This window comes from Apteryx mantelli, chromosome 21, assembly GCF_036417845.1.
Source record: "Apteryx mantelli isolate bAptMan1 chromosome 21, bAptMan1.hap1, whole genome shotgun sequence".
Taxonomy (NCBI): domain Eukaryota; kingdom Metazoa; phylum Chordata; class Aves; order Apterygiformes; family Apterygidae; genus Apteryx; species Apteryx mantelli.
The window spans coordinates 3070445-3093842 of record NC_089998.1 but is presented as its reverse complement, the minus strand read 5'-3'; the positions used below and the strand labels follow the sequence as shown (position 1 = coordinate 3093842).

The 23398-nt window shown below is 57.9% G+C and overlaps 1 protein-coding gene across 1 annotated transcript in view; it reads right to left on the bottom strand.

Annotated features, from left to right (window-relative positions):
- Positions 1 to 1989: 1989 nt before the first annotated feature.
- The window catches only part of KCNT1 (potassium sodium-activated channel subfamily T member 1), an 85228-nt gene continuing 63819 nt past the window's right edge, over positions 1990 to 23398 (bottom strand). The window contains exons 8-33 of the mRNA XM_067309350.1: positions 22916 to 22975; positions 22307 to 22381; positions 21968 to 22051; positions 21397 to 21491; positions 19311 to 19491; positions 18159 to 18323; positions 17375 to 17511; positions 16715 to 16778; positions 16071 to 16179; positions 14986 to 15094; positions 13855 to 14004; positions 13324 to 13562; positions 12249 to 12465; positions 11829 to 11934; positions 11512 to 11684; positions 11195 to 11266; positions 10656 to 10790; positions 10264 to 10375; positions 9738 to 9839; positions 9340 to 9423; positions 8798 to 8926; positions 8424 to 8444; positions 7255 to 7558; positions 4929 to 4991; positions 2269 to 2353; positions 1990 to 2183 (exon numbers count right to left, since the gene is read on the bottom strand). Of these exons, the coding sequence (XP_067165451.1) occupies positions 2060 to 2183; positions 2269 to 2353; positions 4929 to 4991; positions 7255 to 7558; positions 8424 to 8444; positions 8798 to 8926; positions 9340 to 9423; positions 9738 to 9839; positions 10264 to 10375; positions 10656 to 10790; positions 11195 to 11266; positions 11512 to 11684; positions 11829 to 11934; positions 12249 to 12465; positions 13324 to 13562; positions 13855 to 14004; positions 14986 to 15094; positions 16071 to 16179; positions 16715 to 16778; positions 17375 to 17511; positions 18159 to 18323; positions 19311 to 19491; positions 21397 to 21491; positions 21968 to 22051; positions 22307 to 22381; positions 22916 to 22975 (3195 nt within the window). The 3' untranslated portion in view covers positions 1990 to 2059. The remainder of the gene's footprint in view (positions 2184 to 2268; positions 2354 to 4928; positions 4992 to 7254; positions 7559 to 8423; positions 8445 to 8797; positions 8927 to 9339; positions 9424 to 9737; positions 9840 to 10263; positions 10376 to 10655; positions 10791 to 11194; positions 11267 to 11511; positions 11685 to 11828; positions 11935 to 12248; positions 12466 to 13323; positions 13563 to 13854; positions 14005 to 14985; positions 15095 to 16070; positions 16180 to 16714; positions 16779 to 17374; positions 17512 to 18158; positions 18324 to 19310; positions 19492 to 21396; positions 21492 to 21967; positions 22052 to 22306; positions 22382 to 22915; positions 22976 to 23398) is intronic.

The window sequence follows — 23398 nt, the reverse complement described above, 5'->3', positions numbered from 1 at the left end:
TTGGCCACAGGTAAATATCTACAGTATTTGTCTTTTAAACATCCCCGTAGAATGTCTGCTATAAATTTACACCATAGAAATAACATATGCAAAATGTGTACCATTTATACACGTAGCTTTTTTTAAATACATGTATTTATATATTAAACAAAAAAAAAAAGAAGCATTGTCAAAATACAACAATATTAAGAAGTTTTTTTTTTTTTTTTTAGGATTATCACAAACCATATATATATTCTCTAAACATCTTTTGGTGTGAGGGCTTCCCCCTACATCCCTGTCTCCCGGCATGGGGGCGGGAGGCGCGTGGGGCGAGGGCAGCGGTGCCGCCGGGGCGCAGGGCTGCCTGCACCGGGAGACCCGGCCCACGCGCCCCAGCCGGGCACTTTCCTTTGGGTTTGCTCTCCCAGATCCAGACCAGCTTTACAGCGTGCATCACGCCGGCCCCCTCGGGAATAAAAGCTGCCTTACAGGCTACAGGCTTGGCTTTGCTGAATTTGGCTTAAAAACAGATGCCATTGCAACACGCACGCACGCACACACGCACACACACACACACACACACACACACACACACTTCGTTTGATTTTGGGGATTTTTGGGTTTTTTTTTTTTGACCCTGTAACGGTGCTCTGCAATTACAGCTTTATCCCCCTATCACTTGAGTGCTAAAAGAGGATTGGCAAAAAAAATCCAAGTCTGAAATCCGGGCTTGATCGAGTAAAGGTGTTCGCACCGGGAGAGGCGTTTGGGAAAGCCGCTCCGAGCCTCCGGAGCCGTGAGGGGGCGGCTGACGTGCCCGAGAGCCGACACGTGTCCCCGTGTCTTCCTGACTGATGAAGCTGTTCTGGCTTATAAAAAGAAGCAAATAAAAGCAGCATCTACCTTGCCCCAAAACAGACAAAAACGCATCAGCGCTAGCTCTGCTGGCGCCCACATCTGGCAGCATCTGCAGCAGCGGTGCCGGGGGCCGCGCTGGCGCTTTCACCGGCTTTGCGGGAGCAGCCTTCGGCCCTGCGGGGCAGGAGCTGCTCACAGGCTGCATGGGAAAGGGAGAGGGGAAGGACAAGGAAAGAAAGGACAAGGAAGAAAAGGGGAAAGGACAAGGAAAAAGAGAAAAGAAAAAAGGGGAAAGGACAAGGGGAAAGGACAAGGAAAAAGAGAAAAGAAAAAAGGGGAAAGGACAAGGACAAAGGGGAAAGGACAAAGGGGAAAGGACAAAGGGGAAAGGACAAAGGGGAAAGGAAATGAAAAAAAGAGAAAAAAGGAAACAGGAAAAAAGGAAAAGGAAAGGGAAAGACAACCCCAAACCCCATCCAATTCCTTACCCAACAGGCACCATCTCCTGTCTCAGCTATTTTTGTCTGTTTTTTTCTCCAAAATGCCTGTAGCAGGGAACCGCAGGAATGGATGGGAACATGCAGCTAAAACAGGATTCCCATGGCACAGATTTATCTGGGGGCTGCCAGGCTGCTCTGGGGCGGACAAGGGCATCCGGAGCAGCCACGGAGCATCCTGCTACTCAGGGCCTTGCAGCCGGCTGGGGAAGTCAATTTAATTAATGGCTTAAAGCTGTGATTTTTTAAACAGGTGTTTTTTGTAAACAACAACTTTATTGTGTGTCATGGAGAGCGGCTGGCGGCGGCTGACGGCGACAACCCCCCGTCTGGCAGCGGGGCAGGGAGCCCTGCCGGGGTTCCACGGTGCCCTCGTGCTTCGCAGGCGTCCCATTAAAAAAAAAAAAAAAAAAAAAAAAAAAAAAAATCACCTTTAAGTTTTAATACATGAATGTAAAAGTATATAAAGTTAACAACTCGGTTATTCATTTGGCAGTCAAATAAACCGTTTACACATCGACGTCTTAAAGTGTGCAAAAATAGATGGAAAAATACATCTGGCGTTTCCGCTGTAGAAAGTTCCCTGCGGCGGCGGCAGTGGCGGCGGCACCGGGGCCGCGAGCGGCGACACTCACGGGCACGTGGGCCCCCCCCCCCCCCCGGCCGCCCGTTTGGGTCCGTTCGCTCGGCTTCGGGGCGCGGCGGCGGGCAGCGGCGGCGGCTCAGAGCTGCGTCTCGTCCCGCGTCTCGGGGCTGCAGGGGCCGAGCCGGGCGCTGCAGCTGCTCTTGCGGCTCTGCCCGTCGTTGTTGGCCACGTGCGCCAGCGGGTCCGAGCGGATCAGGTACCTGCGGGCCAGAGGCTGGGTCAGGGCGAGCGGGGGCGAACCAACCCCCCCCCCCCCCGGAGCCCCCGGAGCCGCCGGGTACCTACACGATGTCGTTGAGCTCCAGGCGCGTGTCGGGCGGCGGGTTGATGAGCACGTAGGAGAGCGTGTTCTGGTGGTCGTTCATCTCGTCTGCAAGAGCGGGGCAGGGCGCTGCGACGCGGGGCCGGACGGACCCCCCCCCCCCCCGGCGCCCACCCCGGCCCCCGCCGCACCCCCCCCTCCACCCCCTCCACCCCCCCCAAAAAAAAAGGAAAGACGGCTCACCTGGTTTAAGTGCAAAAAAGGAAACAACGTTAGTCTGGGCAAACACGTGGGCCGGGCAGCTGCCACCCCCCCCCGCCCCCCACCCCCCCCCGGCGCCTACGCGCCTTCACCAGCTTCTCCCCTCGCTGCACCGCTTAATTTTGGCATCGTCCAGCACCGGGACGAGGTGAAACGGCTGCTTTTGGCCAGCTCGAGGGAAAGCACCTCGGCGGCGTTTCGCAGCCGTGGCCCGAAAGCGCCCAGCCCTGGTGGCTCGGCCCCCGCGTTGCTCGGCCCCGCTGCAAAAGCGGGACCCCCCCCCCCCAACCCCCCCGGTTTGCACCGTCCCTCGCGCGCCCTCGCCCCGCCGCGCGGCGCCCGCGGCCGAGAACAAGATCATGGGTGAGATGAGTGCGAGGCGCCGTGGCGCTGGCAGCACGGGGGGACGGGGGGGACGGTGGATGCAGGGGGTGAGGGGATGGCGGGGGGGGGGGGGGACGACAAGGCAGCGAAATGGTGCACGGGGAGCAGGGCCTCGCTGCAAGGCTCGGCGCCGGGGCGCCTCGCCGGCCTCGCCAGCGCGATGCCCCCCAGGCGGCAGCCGCGCGGCGGAGACGCTTGCCAGCAGCGGGCAAAGCAAGCTGGGCTGGGCGCGTGTGTGCTCGGCCGTGCCGGCGCCTGGCCGGCTCAGACCCACGGCGGCTCCTGGCTCTCCATCCCTGCATCCCTGGCCACCCCCCCTCACCGGCTTTGGTGGTCTGGGGTGCATGTGGGTCTGGGGTGCACGTGGGTCTGCAGTGCATGTAGGTCCAGGGTGCATGTGGGTCTGGGGGGTGCACGTGGGTTTGGGGTGCACGTAGGTCCGGGGTGCATGTAGGTCCAGGGTGCATGTGGGTCCAGGGAGCATGTGGGTCTGGGGTGCACATGGGTCCGGGGAGCATGTGGGTCTGGGGTGCACGTGGGTTCCGGGTGTGCATAGGTCCAGGGTGCATGTAGGTCTGGGGAGCATGTGGGTCCGGAGTGCACGTGGGTCTGGGGCACAGGGCTGCCCCCCGCTCCTGCCCCACGGGGGATGGTGTTTCCCCCCTGCCCCCCAGGAGACTCCGGCTCCGCACCAACGCCTCCGCGGGAGCCGGCACCGGCTGGGAGACACCGCCGACGTCGCCGAGAGCGGCGCAGGGGCTGCGGCCGCAGGCGGGAACGCGACGGGCGCCTGCAGCCATGGCAGCACCGCCACCACCGCCACCACGGCACTGCCCCCCGCGCCGCCCGGCCTCCTCCCGCTCCCAGCCACCCTGCGGCCCCGGGAGCCGCCGGAGCCGCGTCCCAGCGCCCAGCCTTGCAGCGAAGCGGGACGGGGGGATGGAGACGCGGCTCAGACGCCGAGCCCTGGCCCACGCCGCCGGTGCCTCGCCACGACGGCCGCCCCGCGCCGAGGAAGCTGCTGCGCCCGCGATGCCACGCGGCGCCTCCAGCCCGTCCAGGTGGCCGAAGCGCGGCTCCGGCTGCTGCACCCCGCGGGACCCGGCTTCCCTGAGCCGTCCCGGTGCCGACCCCTCCGGTGCCACCTGCCTCGGCAGCCCGCGCGGGTGGATTCACGGTGCCGGGACACTCGGCGCCGGGGGACGTCTCGATAAGCCAAAAAAACAAGGGAGGGGGGGAAACGCCGGTGCGGCCCCAGCTCTGCGGAGCGCGCAGCCAACCTGCCGCTCTTGGACGTCCGCGAGGCGACCAAGGCCGCCCGCGACCCGGGCTTTCACTGCGTTTTGGTGCCTCTTCGCCTCCAACCGAGCATCTCTCCGACCGGGGGCTGCCCGCGAGCAAAGGGGGCCGCGCTGCTGACCCCGGCGAGCACAGCAGGCTTTGCAGCGATGCAAACCCGCCGTTGAGCAGCGCTTCCAAAGCGCTGCTCCGCCACGGAAAGCCGAGCGCTTAGGGGCCAAGCGAGGTGCACACGTGGCCCTGCGGCGCCCGCAGCCCGGCACCGCCGCCGCCACCGCCGGGCTCTGCCTTTCCGCTCCGGGCACCCGCAGCGGCCCGGCCCGCGAAGGACCGAGCTCCCTGCCCAGCCTGCTTCAGGGCTTTCTGCTCACCAGCACGAAATAAAACCCTCTCCTCAAGCTGCCGGCGGCTTTACAGATCAAAATCAGCCCGCGGAGCGATGGAAGGAGGGGTTTTTTTCAAGGACAACCGAGAGATGGGATTTCCAGCTAGCAAAGGATCCGTGAGCTTTCCGCCTCCGCGACTCCGTGGAGCCTTTCGTTTGCCCTACAGTTGCAGGACGGCCTCTCTTTTTTTTTTTCTTTTTTTTTTTGCCAACTGCACCCAACAAATTAGTGCTGGAAAGGCTCAAATATCTAAGGTGAAAACGGGCAAGGGTGTGGATTAGGCTGAGCTGGCATGATCTTGTTGTCCGCTGCACGCCGTGAGTCACGCGTGACTCCCAGGGAAAGGGAATTACCTTGCAAATATCCCAGGTTTACCCGATTCATCACATCACTGGCTGTTAAATTTGCTACATCCTCTACAGAACATACAGGGAGAGGCACAGACATAAACAGAGAGAGAGAGAGAGGTCAGCAAGCCGCGGTCTGGCAAGTACCGGAGACGAGCTCCTGCGCTTCAGCGATAAAAGGGGCAAAAGCTCAGGGGAAGGGGGAGAGGGGCGCGTCCATCCCCGGCGCCGCGCACCTCCGGACGCCCGCGGCTCGCGCGCCGTGAAAGCGCCCCGAGCACCGAGCGCAGCGGCTCCGCGGAGCGTCCCCGGACGCACGGCTGCACGTCCGTCCCCCCCCCGCCGCCCGGCTTCCTGCGGCTCCCGACACACACGCTCCCCTCCGGATCGGAGGGGACGGATCCTGCCCGCTCCGGCTGCCTTGCAGGAGCTCCCTCCCTCGGCTTCAGCCAGAACTTGCTGGGTTGGCCCAGAGGAACGGCTCGAACTTTGGCGTTCTCCCAACGAATTTTGGAGACGGGAGCGTGCGAATCCGAGCCCTTCCCTGGCGGGACGGCACGGGCACAGCCAGCAAGGGCGCCGGCGCGGAGCTGCTTCCGACAGCAGCTCCTGGGGCTCCCCAGAGGTGGCGATTTCGGGGTGGGAGCCCTCGAGCTGGGCTCCCACCCAGCAGGCGATGCGGCCGGTGCTGCATCCCGGGACTGCGCAGCGGGAGCGCTCGGCCGGGCTGGAGTTTCCCACGCTTCTCAACCGGGCACAGCAAACGGTCGGGCTGCCTGCGCTGGCGTTTCGCCAAGGTCAACGCCGTGCCCAGGGCTCCGGCCTCGGAAGCGGAGTAACGGCAGCCGGGAGGCCCCCAGGATAAGGAGCAGGAACTCTGGGGGCCAGCGAAGCGGGCGGAAAGCAGCAGCTGCCCCACTGCAAGCGCCCCCCCGGCAGGCTGCAGGGCCACCAGCGAGCTCTGGGAGCGCGTCCCTGGGCTCCCGCTGGAGTTTCGGCTGTGCGAATTAAACGCGGCCACCGGAACGTCGTCCCGTGGAGGGGACACGGCAAGCCCAGCCACCCTGCAGAGCTCCCGAATTTGGAGGGGGCCTCGCAGAACGGGCCGGGATTTTCCTGCTTTATCCGCCACGGAGCAGCCCTCTTTCCGGGGAGGAAGCGAGCCCCTGGTCGCCCTGCAGCTCCAAACCCCTCCCCGCGCTGCAGGTGTTCACCTGTCCCCCCCCCCCTTTCACCTCTCTGAACGGCTGCAAAGGACAAGCCGACGTGTGAGTTCAAAAAACCCCCAATTCCTGCAGAAATGCAAAGCGAGGGTCCCGCGGCCCCGTCCCCCGGCTGGGTCCCCTCCCTCGCGCGGCGCCGGGGCCACCGAGCGTGCACGCGTGCGTGTGTGTGCATGCACACGTGCGGGCAGGGGGCCGCCGGGGCACGGCGGGCGGGGGGAGCTCTTCTAGCATGGAGGCAAACAGGCAGCAGCACAGGATGGCTTAAAAGAAAGAAAGAAAGAAAGGAAAAAAAAAAAAAACAAACAAACCAAGAAAGCTGTGGGCTAAAGACTTCACCGTAACCAAAGGATGGTCCGAGGGGAGAGACAGACTCTGGCATCGACAGTCCGGTTAAAAAGAAACGAAAGAAATGCGGCTGCACAGAGGGATCCTGCGCTCTGCTGACGCCACGACACCATACAGCACCCACTTCACAGTGCGAGAGACTGGTTTTGCACAGAATGAAGCAAACCACTCAGCCCTGGAGCTACGGAAACGTTTTCCATAAAAGAATTTGATGACGGATTAAGATCTCTAAGAGAAGGGGGGGGGGCGGTTTGCACCAGCTCCCAAGGTTTCCTCTCTCCCTGCAACGTGGTGGGATGGGGCTCGGGGGCAGCGGCGCTTTGCGAAGGGCTGACCCGGCTCGCGGGTCGCTCTGCCCTTGGGCACCAGTTTCTGCAAGGCCAGAAAGCGAGCGCGTGAGACCGTGCATTGCAATCCAAGGCTGTTCAATGCTCTCGATCCCTCTGCAGGCAGCAGCGAGAGATGTACTGCAGGTGCAAACGCCGGCGCGGAGTTGTCCCCGCGCCCTGAAATGAACGTTGCTGCCTGAAGGCCGTGGGCATTTACAGGCGACCAGCTGTCAGCTACGGGGACGCCTAGGTTGGAAGGCGCTACCGCTGCAGGAGCATGAGCAAGCCGGGGGACGAGGCTCCGCTTTGGAGACACCGGTCCGGAAAGCGTCTGCTCGGGCCGGGCTGGACGCGAGGTTACCTGATCCGCCCGCGACGGGGACGCAGCACCGCAGCGGCCGCTAACGAGAGGCACGACCGGACGGTACTTACCGTACCCCGTCGTGGGCAAGCCCAGGTGTTTCATGCGGTTTTTGACGAGCTCGGAGAGCTCCTGCCGCTCGGAGCGCCGGTAGAGGCTCAGGCGCTGCTGGCTGATCCACTCGGCGGTCTTGCCGGCGTGCTTGTTGCCCTTCCGGCTCAGGCGGCGGGCCCACTGCATGCTCTTGCGCCGCAGCAGCGGGTGCTCCGACTGGTCGCTCGAGCACGAGTTCCTGTGGTGGCCCGTCTTGATGCCCCAGTGCTCCTTCACGTCCTTGGTGTCCTCGCAGTCCTCCACGTTGATGGAGATCTGTGACTGGAAGACCAGCAGGTCATGGGGGGGGCACGGGGACCGCGCTTGGGGCACGCTCGCCCAGGAGCCCGCGGCCGGACACCGCCATCCCCCAGACCTCGCCGTGCTGCGAGCACCTTCCCTTGCGATGGACCTCGCCCTCCCTTCCTTGGGAATGGCCATACTTCAACGTCCTGGCCAAAAAGAGCGTATTTCCTATCTCTGATCCATGCGTACTCTCCTAGCGCATCGTCTCTGTACTACTAGAACTATCTGGACAGCAAATTTGGGATAAAAATAACAAACGTAATATAACTTGGAGGGTAATGGGCAGCTGACGTCTGCTGTAACAAGGTTATCCCTCGGTTGCCCGAGGAACAGAGCTGCCGTGGCCTTCCTCCGCGCCGTCTCACAGCAGACGCGCCGCCACCTCTGTGACGGAGCAAGCCCTGCCGGTAGGCACCGATTTCTTAATCGAGCGGTTTTACCTCTAACGACGAAGTGGATTGCATTTAATTAAATGTCAACTCTCGGCTCCTTGAAGCTGCTTTCTACGAAGCTTCTGCCCAGCATTTAAAACCGAACGCAGCTAAAGCTGAGGCCGGTTCACTTCCCAGCTCCTTATCCCAGCGCGTTACAGCCCGGAGCTGCAGGGGACTCCCGCCGCGCGCGGAGCTGGAGAGCCGCGGACCCAGGCACGCCAGGGCAGCGCGGGGGACTTGGCTCGCGGCCGCCCGGCTTGGCGCTTCCCCCCTGCTCTCCCACAAGCGTCACCAGCTTGGATTAACAGCTTCTCCTCAGCTGACTCAGCATTAAGCAGCGTTAAAACCCAAAGCAAATTCCCAGCCACCAACCAAGCGCTCAAAGGCTGGATGCAAACGCTCCTCACCTGCGCTCTGATGTCGTGAGGCTGCATTTGGGTGGAAAAAAAAAAAAAAAGAAAAAAAGAAAGAAAGAACGGTGTCACCACAGGTTCACGAAACCAGCCCCGCTCGCCTGCAGCACGCCGGCGAAGCGCGCCGAGAGCGGAGCGCCCGCCCCAGCCCAGCTCGTCCCCGTCGGGGAACCAGCCCCGCTCCAGCAATAATGCAGACGCGGACCGCTAACGAAGCAACGGTGGGACTTCACCTTCCCTGGTCCCCCACCGCCATTTCGGCAGCGTCACCGGGTCAGAGCGGACGGGGCTGGCCGGCCTCGCCGACCGCGTTTGGGCAGCGACGTCCCGGCCGGGCGCCGTCCTGCTCTGCTGCCCGAGCCACTCACCTCAGAGGTTGCGAACATGTGCGACTCCGTTCTGTAAATCCCGATGGGAATCTCGGCACTGGATGAGCAGAGCTTCTGGAAGAGGCGGCCGTACGTCCGGATCCACAGGTCGTCCTCAGTGATTTTCATCTGAGCAAAAAAGGACAAAAATCACCCATTTTTAGCTGTGCACAGCTCTTTGAGCAACAGCACGGTGCTGAAAGCTGCTTCCGAGCTTCCCCCAAACCCATCAGTTTCAGACGCCAAAATAAGCTGGATTCCACGAGAAGACCAGGGGCAATTTCTTGCCTCAGCCGTCGGAGAGGAGGCCATCGGGGCCCTGGGATCCCCCACATGCAACATGGGGGAGCGATGGACCAGCCTCTTCTGCACAATTTTGCCTCCTGCCCAGAGGCTACAACAGCCGGCTGGTGTCCAGGTGGGAAGAGGGCACGGTCTCTACCCCGTTTCAGGTCACAGCTCCGGCCCCTTGGACACATCCCATGCCCACACACAGGGCACCCGAGTATGCAGGTTTCAACACATGGAAACTCGGCACCTACCGCACAGAGATAGCCCGAGCCCGGCGTGGTGTCGAGGCCCAGCAGCAACCTGGTGATGGTGATCATGTAGTCCTTCACGAACGACTGGCGGGAGACATTTGGACAAGAAGCCACAGAAAAGATTTGTCCAGTTATTCCCTGGCTCATCCCGAGCCCTGACGGCATGGGAGGTAGCGCGGTCTCATCTGCAGCGTGCCCTAACCTCGTGCCCGTCATGGAGGCAGACTGACCTGCCTGAATGTGCTCTAAGCAATGGAAATTGCTAATAATAATAATAATAATAATAACAACAACAGAATGTGCCCTGGCACCTGGGGCCCTTTCCTGTGTCTCCCTTGCCCCTTGCTCCCTGCTCCCCGGCACCTGCCACGCCACAGCCCAGCCAGCCACAGTCTCACCTGGTAGAGCAACGTGTCCAACATGCTGATGCTGAAGACCCTGCCGGCGGCGAAGGGGAGACGGAACATGAACGCCAGGTTAGAGCCATTTTCGCGCTCTTTCTGGAAGCAGAAGGGGCGCAGAGGAGGAGTAAGCGTCCCTGGACCAGGGCTGCCAGCAGCAGTTTGGTCACATCCCTCCAGTGCATTTAACTGAGCAAAACCATGCAGCCTCCCCAGCTCACAGACTTCAGAGCTTCCCTGCTCTTGCTCTGATTTTTGGGCGCTCACTGCAATGTTCCCAACTCAACAGTAGGCCAAACAGCACAAATTCCAGCCACCAAATAAATAGATAAGTAAACGGAAGGATGCAGACAGCCCAAGGATCAATTGCCCACACATTTGTTTGCTACAGCTTATCTGGGACAGATGCACCTTTACTATGGTAGCTGCAGTGTGCAGGAGAGCACAAGACCATGAAGAGCTCTAAATTAATTACTCTTAACTTTCCGAACTCAAGCATGCAGAGAGAAAGACTTTCTCTTACCTTTTCTAGCTTGGAAAGGGCCAAGGAGTAACTGTCCTTTGCTCTGAACTGCATGAATCTCATGTTGGAGGGGTGGGTCAGCTCTGTGATAATGCTGAGGCTGGGGAAGAGCCTGCAATGGGAAAGAGCCCTGTTGTCTGTCCTGCAGCTTGCTCAGAAATGGAGGGCTTTAAGCATTTAAAGCTTTGAGAGTAGCCTGAGGAAGATAAAACCATCCTTGTGCCTGTCTGAGTTCAGAAATAGGCTGGGGATTAGACTGCTGTTCCCTAGTGTGAGCCCAAATGCAGACAGGACACGCTCCCCATCATCACCACCTCCCTTTGCCCTTCCTTGTCTTGCTCCCAGGAGAGGCAAGTGCCTGTGACAGAGCCAGCGCCGCGGTCACGTCTCACCTGAACATCGTCTGGACGTTGACAATCGTCTTTGCATCCGCCATGTAGTCCTCTTCAGCGCTCATGGTGCTCTCTTTGTCCACGACCACCAGGTTGTCCGCGTAGATGATCCCGCACTGCAGCAAGCTGTCCAGGCTGGCGGGTCCCAAAGAGAAGAGCGCAGAGTCACCCCCTCAGAAAGGACCCGCGGGAGCAGCCCTCTGCGAGCGTGCCACGGAGATGGGGCCTGGGAAGAAAGCCTAGGAAATCACAGCCCCTCGCTCAGGAATCCTCCGGGGAGGAAGGCTAGACCAAGCCCAGACTACTCTCACCCACAAGCTCTTTCCCTGCTCTCCTCTCCCAGGGTCAGTTGGCCAACCCAAGAGCTCGCGGTGCGGTAAGCTCTACGAGGCAGCTAACCCTGGGGCTCCTCAAGGCATGGGATGGCTGAAGGGCTGCAGGCGCCTCTCTTCCCTCACTACCATGGGAATGCAGACGTTGAGCTTGGGGCAAACACTGCACATTTAGACAGCACCATAAGTAACAACAGAAACACCTACTTATCAATTGTGCCTTCCATGTAGTAAACCATTGGGAAACAACAGATGGCTTCCAGAAAGTGATGCTCTGGCCTGGAAGAAGAGCGACAAAAAGCAGGGCGGTTCAGCAAATCTGCGAGCGGCAAAGTTACCGCACACAAACTCACACGAGAGTTCCCAGGCCCATTGGATGAATGTGCCGTACTAGAGGCACGACACAGTAGCAGCGGTACTGCCCCTTGACACCCCACTCTCCCGTTCCCACGCAGTGTGAAACACCCAGGGGAATACAGGGAAGGGCTTGGTGCCATGGGAAACGTCCACAGAGAAGTACTTGCTTGTTGTCCAGAAGCAATACAATCGGGTTTAGCTCTTTGCGGGACCGATAGTATGCACGAAGGGGGACGATGAAGTTGTACAGTCCATTGCCAGCAGTCTCTGCCGAAACTATAATCAGTTTGTTCTTAAACCCGTAGGCCTTGGCATCTTCGAAGCTGTTGTGTTTGCAGCCCTGTGCAGAGACGAGAAAGCGCAAGGATTCGGTGCTCAGCTTACAGCTGCCCATTCTGACCCTAAACCTTGGCAATTTGGGACAAGGAGCCGCCCCGCTCCCGGAGGGAGGGAGCTGCCCTCATCCAGCCCTTCTGCTTCGCACCTTGTCCAACCGCAGGCAGCAGAAAGGCGCTTTCTCGGGTAGAAGGTGGCACAACGTTGGTGAGCTCCCAATGTACGGGGAGTTTGGCGGGTAGCCTTTTACATACCTGCAACAGAAAGAAAATCCAGTGGTATAAGGTCACGGAGACCATTCTGCATACCAGAATCAGAGACTTGGAAACAGGTTCCGAAGCAGCAGAGGCAGGATTCAAGCCCACCACAGACGAATGCTTTGCACAGCTCTCCCACAGCAGTTGGAAAACTTCCAGAATACATATACAGGGGATTGCAGGGGATGCCCTGCAATAGCATCACTTATGTTTCTGCATCAGTGGTGCTGGGCTCAGCTTCACCAAAGCCAAACATCGGCAACGCGGCTCTCCGAAACGAGGCACAGCCACGTCGAATAAAGGCAACTCACTCCACAACCGCCGAGCCCTCCTCGTCCGACTGCGTCATCTCGTCCTCCGACTGGTCGCTGAGCAGGTCGCAGGGCAGCAGGGAGGAGGTATCCGCCAGCTCGAGGACAGGGGCGATGCTGGGCCGCCGGGTGCCCGCGCCGTTCTCGGCTGGCAGCGCCAGCTTGCTGCTGTTGATGGGGCGACACTCAGTGTTTTGCAGGTCCATGGCTACTGTACCTGGGACGGGGAAGGGAGCATAGCGAGGGGCTCTATGAGGCATCGAATGGGACCATCAAACCGATAGTCACAGTTGGAAACCACAGCCAAGAGCCTCATCTCAGTCTTCATCAAACAGTTGTTTTTAGGTGGTTACAAAAGCTGTGAATTTCACAGCAAACAAAGGGCAGGCGTTCGGCCCGCTCACCCCTATTACCAGCCAACCAGCTGAATACAACTGACCTACTTGTACTTGCACAGTTTCTCTCTCTCGTTATACTTTTGAGAAAGGTCCCTCTGAGAACGAGCCACATAACGAGAACGTTGACTAACACTGTTCAGCAAAGCGCTCTGCAGCTCGCTGTGGGATAATCTATGCAAATTGATGCTCCTGAGTATAAATGCATAAATTATTTGCCTGAAATATAATCTGCTATTGTAGCTCAGCCTCTCCAGACAACCCCCAAATTTGGTCTCCCCAGATACAAATTGGAAGTAATGACTCATTATATTTTTCATTCGACAAAATGCACCGCTCGCTGCAGAGCAAACTATGCTATTCATCACGTTATGAATCATAAGCATGATTTAAGATGGGGCCAACAGCACTTATTCTCTAGCCAGGGCTTGGGGGATTTATGCAGACAAACACCATTAATGATAATGGTCGTCACGAGCTTTAATAACAGTATTTGGGCTTGCTGAGAGCATCCAAGCTGCAAGGTGCAGAGCCCTGTCTGCCTTGTGCGGATGGGGAGGCCACAGCCGGGCTGGACAAGGGGGGGACGTACACAGCAGCTTTCCTCACCACCAGCCAGAGCCGGGTGCTGCTGGCTCATTTATTTTCCATTTGTGGTGCGGGTGGCCGGCGGCACTCACCCATGCTCGCGATGATGCTGTGCACGGGCAGGCGCGAAGGGCCGTCGTAGACACCCCTGCCCGCAAAGCCCTTCTTCTTCTGCTTCTCCTCCTGCTTGAAGATGAAGGCAGAGTTCTCCTCCTTGGTGATGTTGATGTAGAAGCAGGTGTCAGACGCTGCCATGATGTGCCGCGGCCCCGGGTTCAGCAGGATGCTCTTGTTATCCTCCCGCCGGATGCCGATCAAGCAGACACCGTACCTGGGGCAGGAGCAGGACGCGGGCATTCAAGGAAAGCCTCATCAGGAGGCTTGCAGAAAGGACCTCAGAGCACTTTCCAGCTCCCAGCACTGACCCCAGGATGGCAGAAAGTGGGTCCCCACCCAGCCCTGCTCTCCAAGGCAAGGCCAGAGAGGAGCAAACATGCTCTGACCCCCTGCAAAGCCCCTGGAGCCTGAGGTCCTTCCCAAAGCTTTCCACCCCTCCAGCGAGGGCGGTCAGCCCCTGCCATCACCCCGTCGTGCCCCGCAGCTGCAGACCCACATGCGCTCACTTCTTGTGTGCGTGGAAGGCGGCATAGGTGAAGCTCTTGCCCTCGTACTCCATGAAGAACTTGCTGTCGCCCATGCGGATGTGGTAGACCTCGTTGCCCGAGCAGCGCCCGTACATCCTCTGCCACTGCTCCGGGGACTCCTGGCCCTCCCTGCAGGTGACACGGTGACCGGGGACATCACGCCGTGTCCCTGCACTGTCCCCAGTGCCTGAGACACCGGGCAGAAGGAGGAGCTGGGGCCAGGGCCCCAGGTTTCCCCAACCCCAGACCTCCCTCTGGCCATGCCAAGGCTGCACCGCTCTGGGCTCGCTCCTGGACGGAGAACTGGCCGACAGCAGCACTAATAAGCGATGAAGCTGCATTTTAGACCAACAGCAATAAGATTATAGCAATGTGTTTCAATAAGCTGTCAGTGTTTCCAGGCTAAGGATGATCTCATTTTAATTTCTGATTTTTAAGTGCCTTTTTATTTAATGAAAGCTCCCGGGGGGAGCCGCAGAAGTGGAGCTGAGAGCAAATGTTGGCAAACAGCTCCGAGCGTGGGGCGCACGCTCTTCTAGGAAGGGTGTTTCATAACTCTCTGATTTCACGCAACTCAAAATGCAGCAAGTTGTGCCAGGGACCGAAGGGATCCACCCCGCCACAGCACGTGCTGCGGGGCCGAGCCACCTCCTGCTGCACGTCATCTGCAGGGCCTGGCTTGGCAGGGGCGGTCCATGAAGCTTCCCATCAGCCGGGTCATGCCAGCATAAACAAGGCATTTTATTCACAGCCTCGGGAAAGGTCAATTCCACAAAAACGGCCAGACTCTCCTCTCCGGGCTGCAACTACCCCAGGGCCGGGAGGAGATGAAACAGGATGACGGGGCGGTGGTGCTTTCTCGCAGGAGCCCCTGAGCTGGCCGACACCAAGATTTCGGGCACATCTGCATTGAGATGCTCCCCTGCAACAGCTGCTTTTGCCCTCGATGGGCTGCGGCGCTCCTGCGGGTGCTGCACCCTGGCCCTGCGCCCCTGGGCTCAGCTTTCCCACGCGCCGAGCAGAGGTTGGCATAGACCGGACCGAAACCTGGCGGCTGGGGCCCGTCTCCCTGGGGGCCGGGGCAGGCTAACGAGCTGGCGGGGCACTCACTGTCCGCGGGAGGTGTGCACCAGCAGCGTGATGAGGGTGGAGGTGGCGGGGCAGACGCAGTTCAGGGCCAGCATGGCGTATTTGCACTCCTCCTCGCAGACGACGTGATCTGGAACGGAGCAGCGGGGGGATGGTTGGAGCCGGCAGCGCCGCGTTTCCCTGCCCCGCGCGGAGGGAGCGGCGGTTCCCGGGTCCACGGGAGCAGCAGCGGGAGCAGCCGCGGGAGCAGCCGTCCGCGGCAGCCCGGCAGGGGAGCTGCAGCTGAGCACGGCTCTCGTCTCCCAGCAGCGCCGCGGAGGCTTTCGGCTGATCAAAAGCCCCGCCGCGAACAACGTGCGGGGAACAACGCGAACCGGGTTAACGCAGAGAGGAAAAAGGAGGCGCGCGGGATGGAAACCTGCCGAGCGAACGCGGCCCCATCCAGGCCCCCGCCGCAGCTGGTGCAATGCCCGGGGCCACCCTGCGGAGCACCAGGCTCCGTCCTGGCTGCCTCATTAGCTCTGTTCAACAGACAATTATTCTCCTTAAAGAATGATTAGAGCCCCAAAAGGACGTGATAACGGATTTGACGGGAGGCCGGATGCTGCCCTTGTTGCCCGGGGAGCTGGTGGATGGGGAGCGGGATTGAGAGACCAACCTGCACCCGCGGAGGAGCGCAGGGACGCGGTGACCCCGTGGCAGGGTGGACACCTGCGGACTCCCCTCCATCGCAGACACCCAAGGCGCCGCAGTCCCCAAAAGCAGGGCCTGCACCGATGACAGGCTCTGCGCGACCCAGAGCTTTCCAGGCACAGAAATTTGGGTTTACATCGACCTGGTCTATGCCTATCTGACCTGCCTTGGGCCAGCCCAGGGCTCGACCCTCCCGCTGGCCCCTGCCAGTGGCTCATTAACGCCACTAATGGATCTAACCTTCAGCGGGCGCCTTGGGAAAAGAAAGGGGCTGAAAGTCCTGAAATATCTCCCCTGAGGCCCAAAGACACTGGGAGGACAAGCAGGAAGGAGATCCCAGGACACTCAAACAGACCCGGCCCCAGCAGTGTGTCCCGGCTGCCCCCACCCGGACCCACAGCCCTGACACTCACCAGCAAACTTGACGTGAAACTTGTTCTCAGGCTTCAGGATCTGAACGTAGAGAGGACAGTTTGGAGCAAAATCTTTCACAGCCCAAGCTCTCAAGATGGTCTGATGGTCCTAAGGAAAGAGAAAAGCAAGAACTGCAACCCGACAGCTTATTTCTACCAAGACTGAGACTGACTCTAAAGCGACCCTGCCGCCACGGAGAGAGATGCCAGAAGGTCTCTCGAAACGCCCACTTCCCGCCGGCAGCAGTGGGAATAACTGCCCTCGCCCACTCCCCGAGCCCAGCACCGGAACGAAACCGTGAACGCGAAGGGAGCGCAGCCTGCCTGGGGCTGACCCTGGGCGCTAAGTGTGCGCCGCGGCAAAGCACCCGCGCTAAACCCGGAGGCTGCCGGGGAGCTGCTCTGCGGCGACGGGAGCTGCGAAACCCCGGCCGGAGCAGGCAGCGTTCCGCAGCGATTGCTCGCTGCCCACAGGGATGCTGCTCCGGCTGCGTTAAGCACGGCAGAGCAAAGCATCAGCGGAGGGAGAGCTCGGGGTCTTGCTGCTGCCCCACTGCACAGAACTGACATGCAGCCGCCGCCCCACTGCCTCTGGCCTTAAAAAAGAAAATCTCCGACTGTCCGATACCCCGGCGTCGCCTTACCGCCGCCGTGCGGTCCACCTCGTTTCGGCTGCTGAGGATGAAACAGGCTTCTCCGTTGTCCATCCTGCAAACACAGAGCAGTGACCGCGGGAAGCGCGCGGAGCCGGCGCGGCGCTGTCTACACCCCCAGCCAGAGGCGCTCCACTGAGACTCCCCTTCCTCCCTTCTGCTGCTCCATGCGGAATTAAAATGTCATTTTTCCAACCAGGCCTGAGCAGGCAGAGCCCAGGCAAAGCACAGAAATCCAAGAGAGGTTTCCGAGACAGTGGAGAAAGACCCCGAAAGCCAAGAAAAGCTGCACGTGCCAGCATGCGGGAGAGAGGAGGACACAGGGGAACGTGCAGTCTTAAGAAAGGAGGAATACATGTTTCAGCTACCCAAATTTCAGGCCCAGACAGAGCTGGGGCAGGGCTAAGTGGCGAGTCCCAGTGGCCAGGGCTCAGCCAAAGCTCTTGTGCCGGGGCTGGAGGAGCCCTCCCACGCGTGGGAACTTGGTGGAAACACCAGGAAAAGGCTCTGCCGTGCCGCAGGAAGGGGGCACGGTGGGGCAGGACATGGCGGGGAGACGGGGCTGCGGCTCCAGGGTTTCCTGACTTTGCTGGCCTCGCTCAGGTCCCAGACCCCATCCCGGGCAGGCTCCCGGCACGCCGCTCGGCTCACTTGGCTCTCATGAGATCCTGGTCCTTCAGCGCCGAGCCCTGGAGGTAAATCACTCGCTGCGACCACAGAGGAATCTGGAGGACCCGCCGCACCTGGATATCCATCTCTGTTGGACAAAGTATCACCACGTAGTAATCCTGAAAGAGAGAGGCTCGCGTTGGTTTGCCCGGTGGGCAGTGCCTTGCACACCCGCCTGAAGGAGCTGAGACACAGCGTTTTGCTGCCTGAGCAAGCAAGTCCGCCGGGGCTTTTGGTACTTGCTCCTAGTGCCCTAATACCACCTGCGCCTGCTCTAGGGTCTTGCAAGGGTCATGAAAAACATAACACCATCTTCTCCTCCCCATTCTGCATGACAAATCCAGTGCATGCACATCTGACTACTGAGGTACGAAAGAGCCGCACAGCCACAGCTAAGTGGAACCACTTGCAATTAGAGAAATGAACAGGATTGTATAGATTGAATGTATGGAATCAAGGCTGAGTGACAGTAATGAAGTGTGTATTGATTCTGGAATGAAACGCAAATCTAAAATGCATCTGTGATGCTCTTGTCCTGGAGAGCCTGAAAGGTACAGGCATTTGCTAGGAGATCACTCATTACATGAGGATATTCCACTTAGAGCTGGGTAAATCCCAGTGAGACTCAACAGTTACGCATTCTGTTTCTATGCAAGATACCACATTAAGTAAAATCCTTACATTTAAACAGTCTGTCTAGGCTCTCTCAGTGTGCTTACGCAGTAGTGTAGAAGAGGTGCATGGCAAAGCGGCGGCCAGGCCCTACCTGCAGGCGCGGATGGGCGTAGAACTCATTGAGGAAGTCCATGAGGAGGTCAATCTTGAGCGAGCTGACGCACAGCACAACGTGCTTCTCCGTCTGGGCGCGGTGGCGGCTGTAATTCCCCCCCGATTTCTGCCGCTCCATCCACAGGTACACGAGCTCCTCGAACTGCAAACAAAGGCAGACAGCTTATTTCCCTGGAGGCAGGGAGCACCTGCGGCGCCCGTTCCTCGCAACGGCAGCGGCTGCTCCTCGTTCCTGGAGTTATAACACTTTATGGATTCGGGGACGGCAACAGCAGCTGCAAGGAAAGGAAGAGCAGGTAATTATATACAAGAACACCAACTGCCAAGACACGGGCAGGTACCTGACATACAGAAGTGGAGTGTGGGTGTGCACAGACCAACAGGTACACGGGTGGGCAGCGCGCACACATTCACCAAGGGGCACGTGCAAACACTGACTGGAAAAGGTTTCCTTCCAGGAAACACCGAAGGACAAACGGACACAGAGGTGTAAGTGCTCAGGCCTGCATGGACAGCGTGCTTCACGCGTTACTGGTGACTCCCCACAGCGGTCTGTCTTTCAGCCAGCCATCTTTCCGACATGGTCATCCCAGCCCGGCCACCCACCACCACAGCTCCAGCTCAACCTGGCATCTGGTTGCTTTTCCAGGGGATTGTGAACAAGATATAGCCTGATAAAATACACCAGCTTTTGGCTTGTTCTTTTGAAGGAGAGCAAGAAATAGGCTTTTGCTATCAAGTCCCATCAGAAGCCTTTCCCAAGGAGGCCTCCTCGGTCCCTCAACCAATGTCCAGGTGGAAAGGGACCGCTCAGGGCTGCTGCTCTGCCATTGCCATGGCCAGGACTGGCAGCGAGGCTTTGTTTTCTCCCAAACGCCATACATCAACCAGCAGGGCTCAACTGCGTTGTGACAGATTTTCAACACAGTGAAAATTAAATCCCCTCGGTGGCATGGCTGAGCTTGCCTCTGTCTCCTCTGCATTTTACCAGTGCTGGCTGCTAATCACAGCATCAGGCAGCTGGAAAGATCTCTCCAGCCGAAGCCGCATACGAGCCACACCACCGCCTATGTCACTGTGTCTAATGCGAGCTCTACACCCCTCTGCTCCCACAGCCGGTAGGTCTCACCTGGAGGGGCAGCACAACAAGGGCGACGCAAATCATTATAACGACCAGGAGCTGGGAAGGCCAGATCTTCGGTGTCACATCTCCGTAGCCCACGGTGGAAAAGGTGACGATGCAGAAATAGAAGGACTTGAAAAGGGAGAGCTTCTCTCCTGCTCTTTCTAAATGCTGGATGCCACAGGTCCTGGAGGAGGGAAGCACATGTCACTTCAACCTCTGTACAGCCCTCCTGGAAGCATGAGCTTCCCAGCCCCTGGGACACGCAGTGCGCCCTTAACTCCCGCTGAAGTCAATGGGGAACCTTAGAAGGTGACTTACATCTATTTCCTTGGAAGAAATTTGTCTGTAACGTGGTCAGCATCAGCAGTGGATTTACATCACCAGCAAAAAACGATCCAAATTATGGCACTTACAGATTAAAGAGTTAGACTTAGCTGCTCACCAAAATACTACCAGAGAGTCTAGGTCCCGGCTCCTTCACAAGAAAGCCATGTCATGAACAGCATGTCGAACATCACCTGATGTCTGGCTTCGCTGATTAACTGAGTATTGCAAAAAAAATAAAACAAGGATGCAACCAACCATCCCAGTCAGCTTCTGGAGGGACTCAGCCCACATGAAGGGCTCTCACTTCTAGGCCTGAGGCTCTTCAGCAAGCAGGAGGCAGGTGATGTCTTTCATTCCTGACTGCGTGCTGCTCCCTTTTCAAACCAAGGTTGCAGAGCCTCCTCAATTAGGCAGCCGGGGTAACCTGACAGACTGGCAGTTTCAAAAGCGTCTTGCTGAACAGCATCTTGCTGAACATAAGCAGCCTTGGAACTGAGTCTAGGCCTGTCACAAAGGCCAAGAAAACACGTCTACAGCCACAGCGGGCAGGAGGTGCTACGGGCAAAGAGTACTGATGAGCTTAGAAATTACACTAGTCTTTAATATGAGAAGATGGTCCTTATTGTCAGAGACTCAAGAGCCTAAAAGCTCCATTTCCTGCCCTTTCAGCAGTTTAATTGGTACGCCATGCTTCAAATCCAGATCAAGGGAGCCGGAGGAAAATTCAAGAGCCCTACTTCAGAGCCGAGTACCCAACGATGAGAAGGACGCCTTTTCAAAACGATGCCCTTGCTGTTTGCAATGCGCAGGGTAAAGGGCCCAGTTAATTAGCCGGAGCCCCAGTGGCCTGTTACACAAATGAATTCAGCAACCATGGTAACTTCTTACGAAGAACAGCGCGTTCAGAGGCAGGAGTGCAACGGGCCTTGATGAATGAGCCATCGCAGCTGAACCAGTGTCCAAACCCGTGTCCCATTAGGAAATTACTGGCTTTGCCCTTGACTCTATGGCAATTACTGCCCTGCTCCGAGTCCTACATTTACATAAGCTATATCTCCCTCAGACAACTTCCTCATCCTGACATGCTCAATTAAAAAGTTTCTGTTAAAATCATGTAATTAGAGATGGTAATTAGCTTCTAAAATAGGAACTGATCTTCCTAGTGTTAAATGTTCTGGGAAACAAAGCAAGGTAAGGAGAAGCTCTGAGACAGTCTCTGCTGTGTGGCGGTGGCAGCGGTGTGCAGGAGTCAGAGCTTCTGCGGAGGTGGAGGCTGCTCCCGGCAATGCAGCTCTGTCCAAGCCGAAGCCAATTTACAGGAGGTGAAAGCCTGGGGCCTGGTTACAGCAGACTCAGGAGTCCTGCTGATTTCAAAACTGTCACTCAGCTCATTGGAACTGGGATTGGTCCCATTAGTGAAGGGGAGACATCAAAGACCTGCAAGTTCGCTCTGATCAACAGCCCTAAAGTTATGCTTTTCTTAACACATACAAACCGCCAGGCTAAAGGATCAGGCTAGAAGATAGTGCTCAGAGCCATAGGAAGAACCTCCTCTGGCTTCCCAAATCACCCCGTCCCACCATCCCTCCACGGCTGGGGTCATCTCCCCAGAGCTTGGCTGCACGAGCTGCCCCATGGAGTTCCCACCAGTCTGGGGGCCTCCATGTCCTTCTAATCACTGCTCCCTGTTTCAAAACACTGATATCCCTGAATGAATGCGTTGGGAAGAGGGCAGTTTAGTGACATAAAGAGCAACACTTACCCTGTGAAAACAAGACACAGCAGGGTGCAGATGAGAATGAGCACTTGGTTAAACATCGCAGATTGGGTCCTTTGTATGGCTCGGTGCAGGTCGTTCTGGGAAGAAAGAAGAGACGTCTCACCAAGTTCCGCCAGCCAAGACCAGCTATGGGTCAAGCGCTCTGTAAAGCACTCCCCCTCCCGCAGTCTTGCCGGCTCCAGCAGCGCAGCACAGGGGGAGGTCAGGCCAGAATTTGGCCCTCTAAAAAGACGGTGCGTTTGTGTAAGGAGTAGCACCGGTTGACGCCAGCCCACGTCCGGGACGCTGCGGGGAGCAGGCCTGCGCATGAGCTGCGAGACACAGCTCAAGACGCGAACGTGGGCACGGGGGAAGTATCCCTGGTCCTGTTGTGTTATCACAGCCCAGCGACCACCGGACTGGTCCCTACACAGAGCCCGCAGAGTCCTGAAGGCGGCAGAGCTGCGGCACCAGCGTAACTGCAAAGGCAGGCGCTGTTAGGCATTTCTGGAGTTTTCAGTACTATTGCAAAAGAGGCCGGGACGAAATGGATGGGCTACGTTTGGTTACTTACTATCATGTTTTCCAGGGCATACTTGGCAAGCCAGCAGTTCAGAAAAACGGGAATGAATAAATTCCGTAAAGGAGGCCAGAATATCTACAAAAGCAAGAGTTACTCACAGGTTGACTTGAAAAACTAAAGTTTTAGTTGACTGCAGTGAAGCAGCTGAAAACGGAGGATGGTTTTGGGCTTACGCTCCAGAGAAAGTCATTATGTTGAAAAACACTGAAGCAAAAATTCCTTGCCAGCTTAAAATACTTGGCCAGCCATCCTTTTTTCTTTACTTCACCATTAAAACTGCAGTACTTATTAAATTTAAAGCGGCTTTAAAATGTCAACACGAATACTCACCGTGATAATAAAGGGCACTGTGTTGATCATTTCAAGAACGAACGAAATGCGAAAAATCTGTTCCCAGATGTTCCCCTGGAGAATTAAACAAAAAGTGTTAATTGAATAAGCTTAAAAATATGCTAGAGGACAACTGAAAGGCTCCCATTCAGAGCAGCCAGGAAGATGCTGCCGTTCGCCTGGGGGAAGGCAGAGGTGACGCTGGTGACAGACCGCGGGAACGGGCCAGCCTCCAGATCCAGGCCTTGAACCTTTAGAAATTCAGAGTGCTTCAACCTAGGGGCCCTTTTTTTTGGCCCACTATAAAACCCAGCGAGCCTTTGCAAAATGTAGTCCTGCTCTGAAGTTCAAGCGAAGCAGAAAAAGAAGAGAACTGCTAGCTCGGCTCTGCCTAAGAGTCACATGATAGCTCGGGGGGGGATAAGAAAGCAGAGCAGGGTCACGGCTATCTGCAAGACACCTCTGAGGTTGACATCCCTTGGGGGTACCCATCCCTCTCCGGTGGCTCCGGAGCGCACACGAATGGCAGGATGCTTCCAGCAGCTGGGATGCAGTGGCACGAATCCGCCCGGCCGGCGCGAGCCAGACCGCTCCCGACGGGGCGCTCACCTTGTAGCTGAGATAGATGAGCAGCATGGTCTCCAGGAAGCTGATTAAAGCTATGCTGACCTGCAGGAGAGACAGGCGAACGCTGCTCAGGGCCCGTTCGACGCCTCGTCACCCCGCCAGCGCTTCCCTCCTGCTTTGCGCCGAGGAGCCTGCGAGTGCCGCAGACTTAGGCCTGTTCGTGCAGTTTTTCTGCAAACGTTTCAGTTAGAAGCATGAACTTCTGCTATGCGCAAGCGACAGATGTCTAGGCCACCCTGAAGAGACCGGGAACCAGGATTTCCATCTCTCTGGAGGGAGCTGCCCTGCTTGAAAACAGCCCGTTGCTGGCACCGCTGCATCGCGCCGGGCTGGGCTGGGGGAAGCTGCCACCGCAGCAACGTGTGCGAAAGGGGCAATTTTAGTGGCTATAGAGCGACTCTGAGCTAAACCCCGGCTCCAGGGAGCACAAGGGGAGTCTGACCAACAAGATCCAGGATCCTGGCA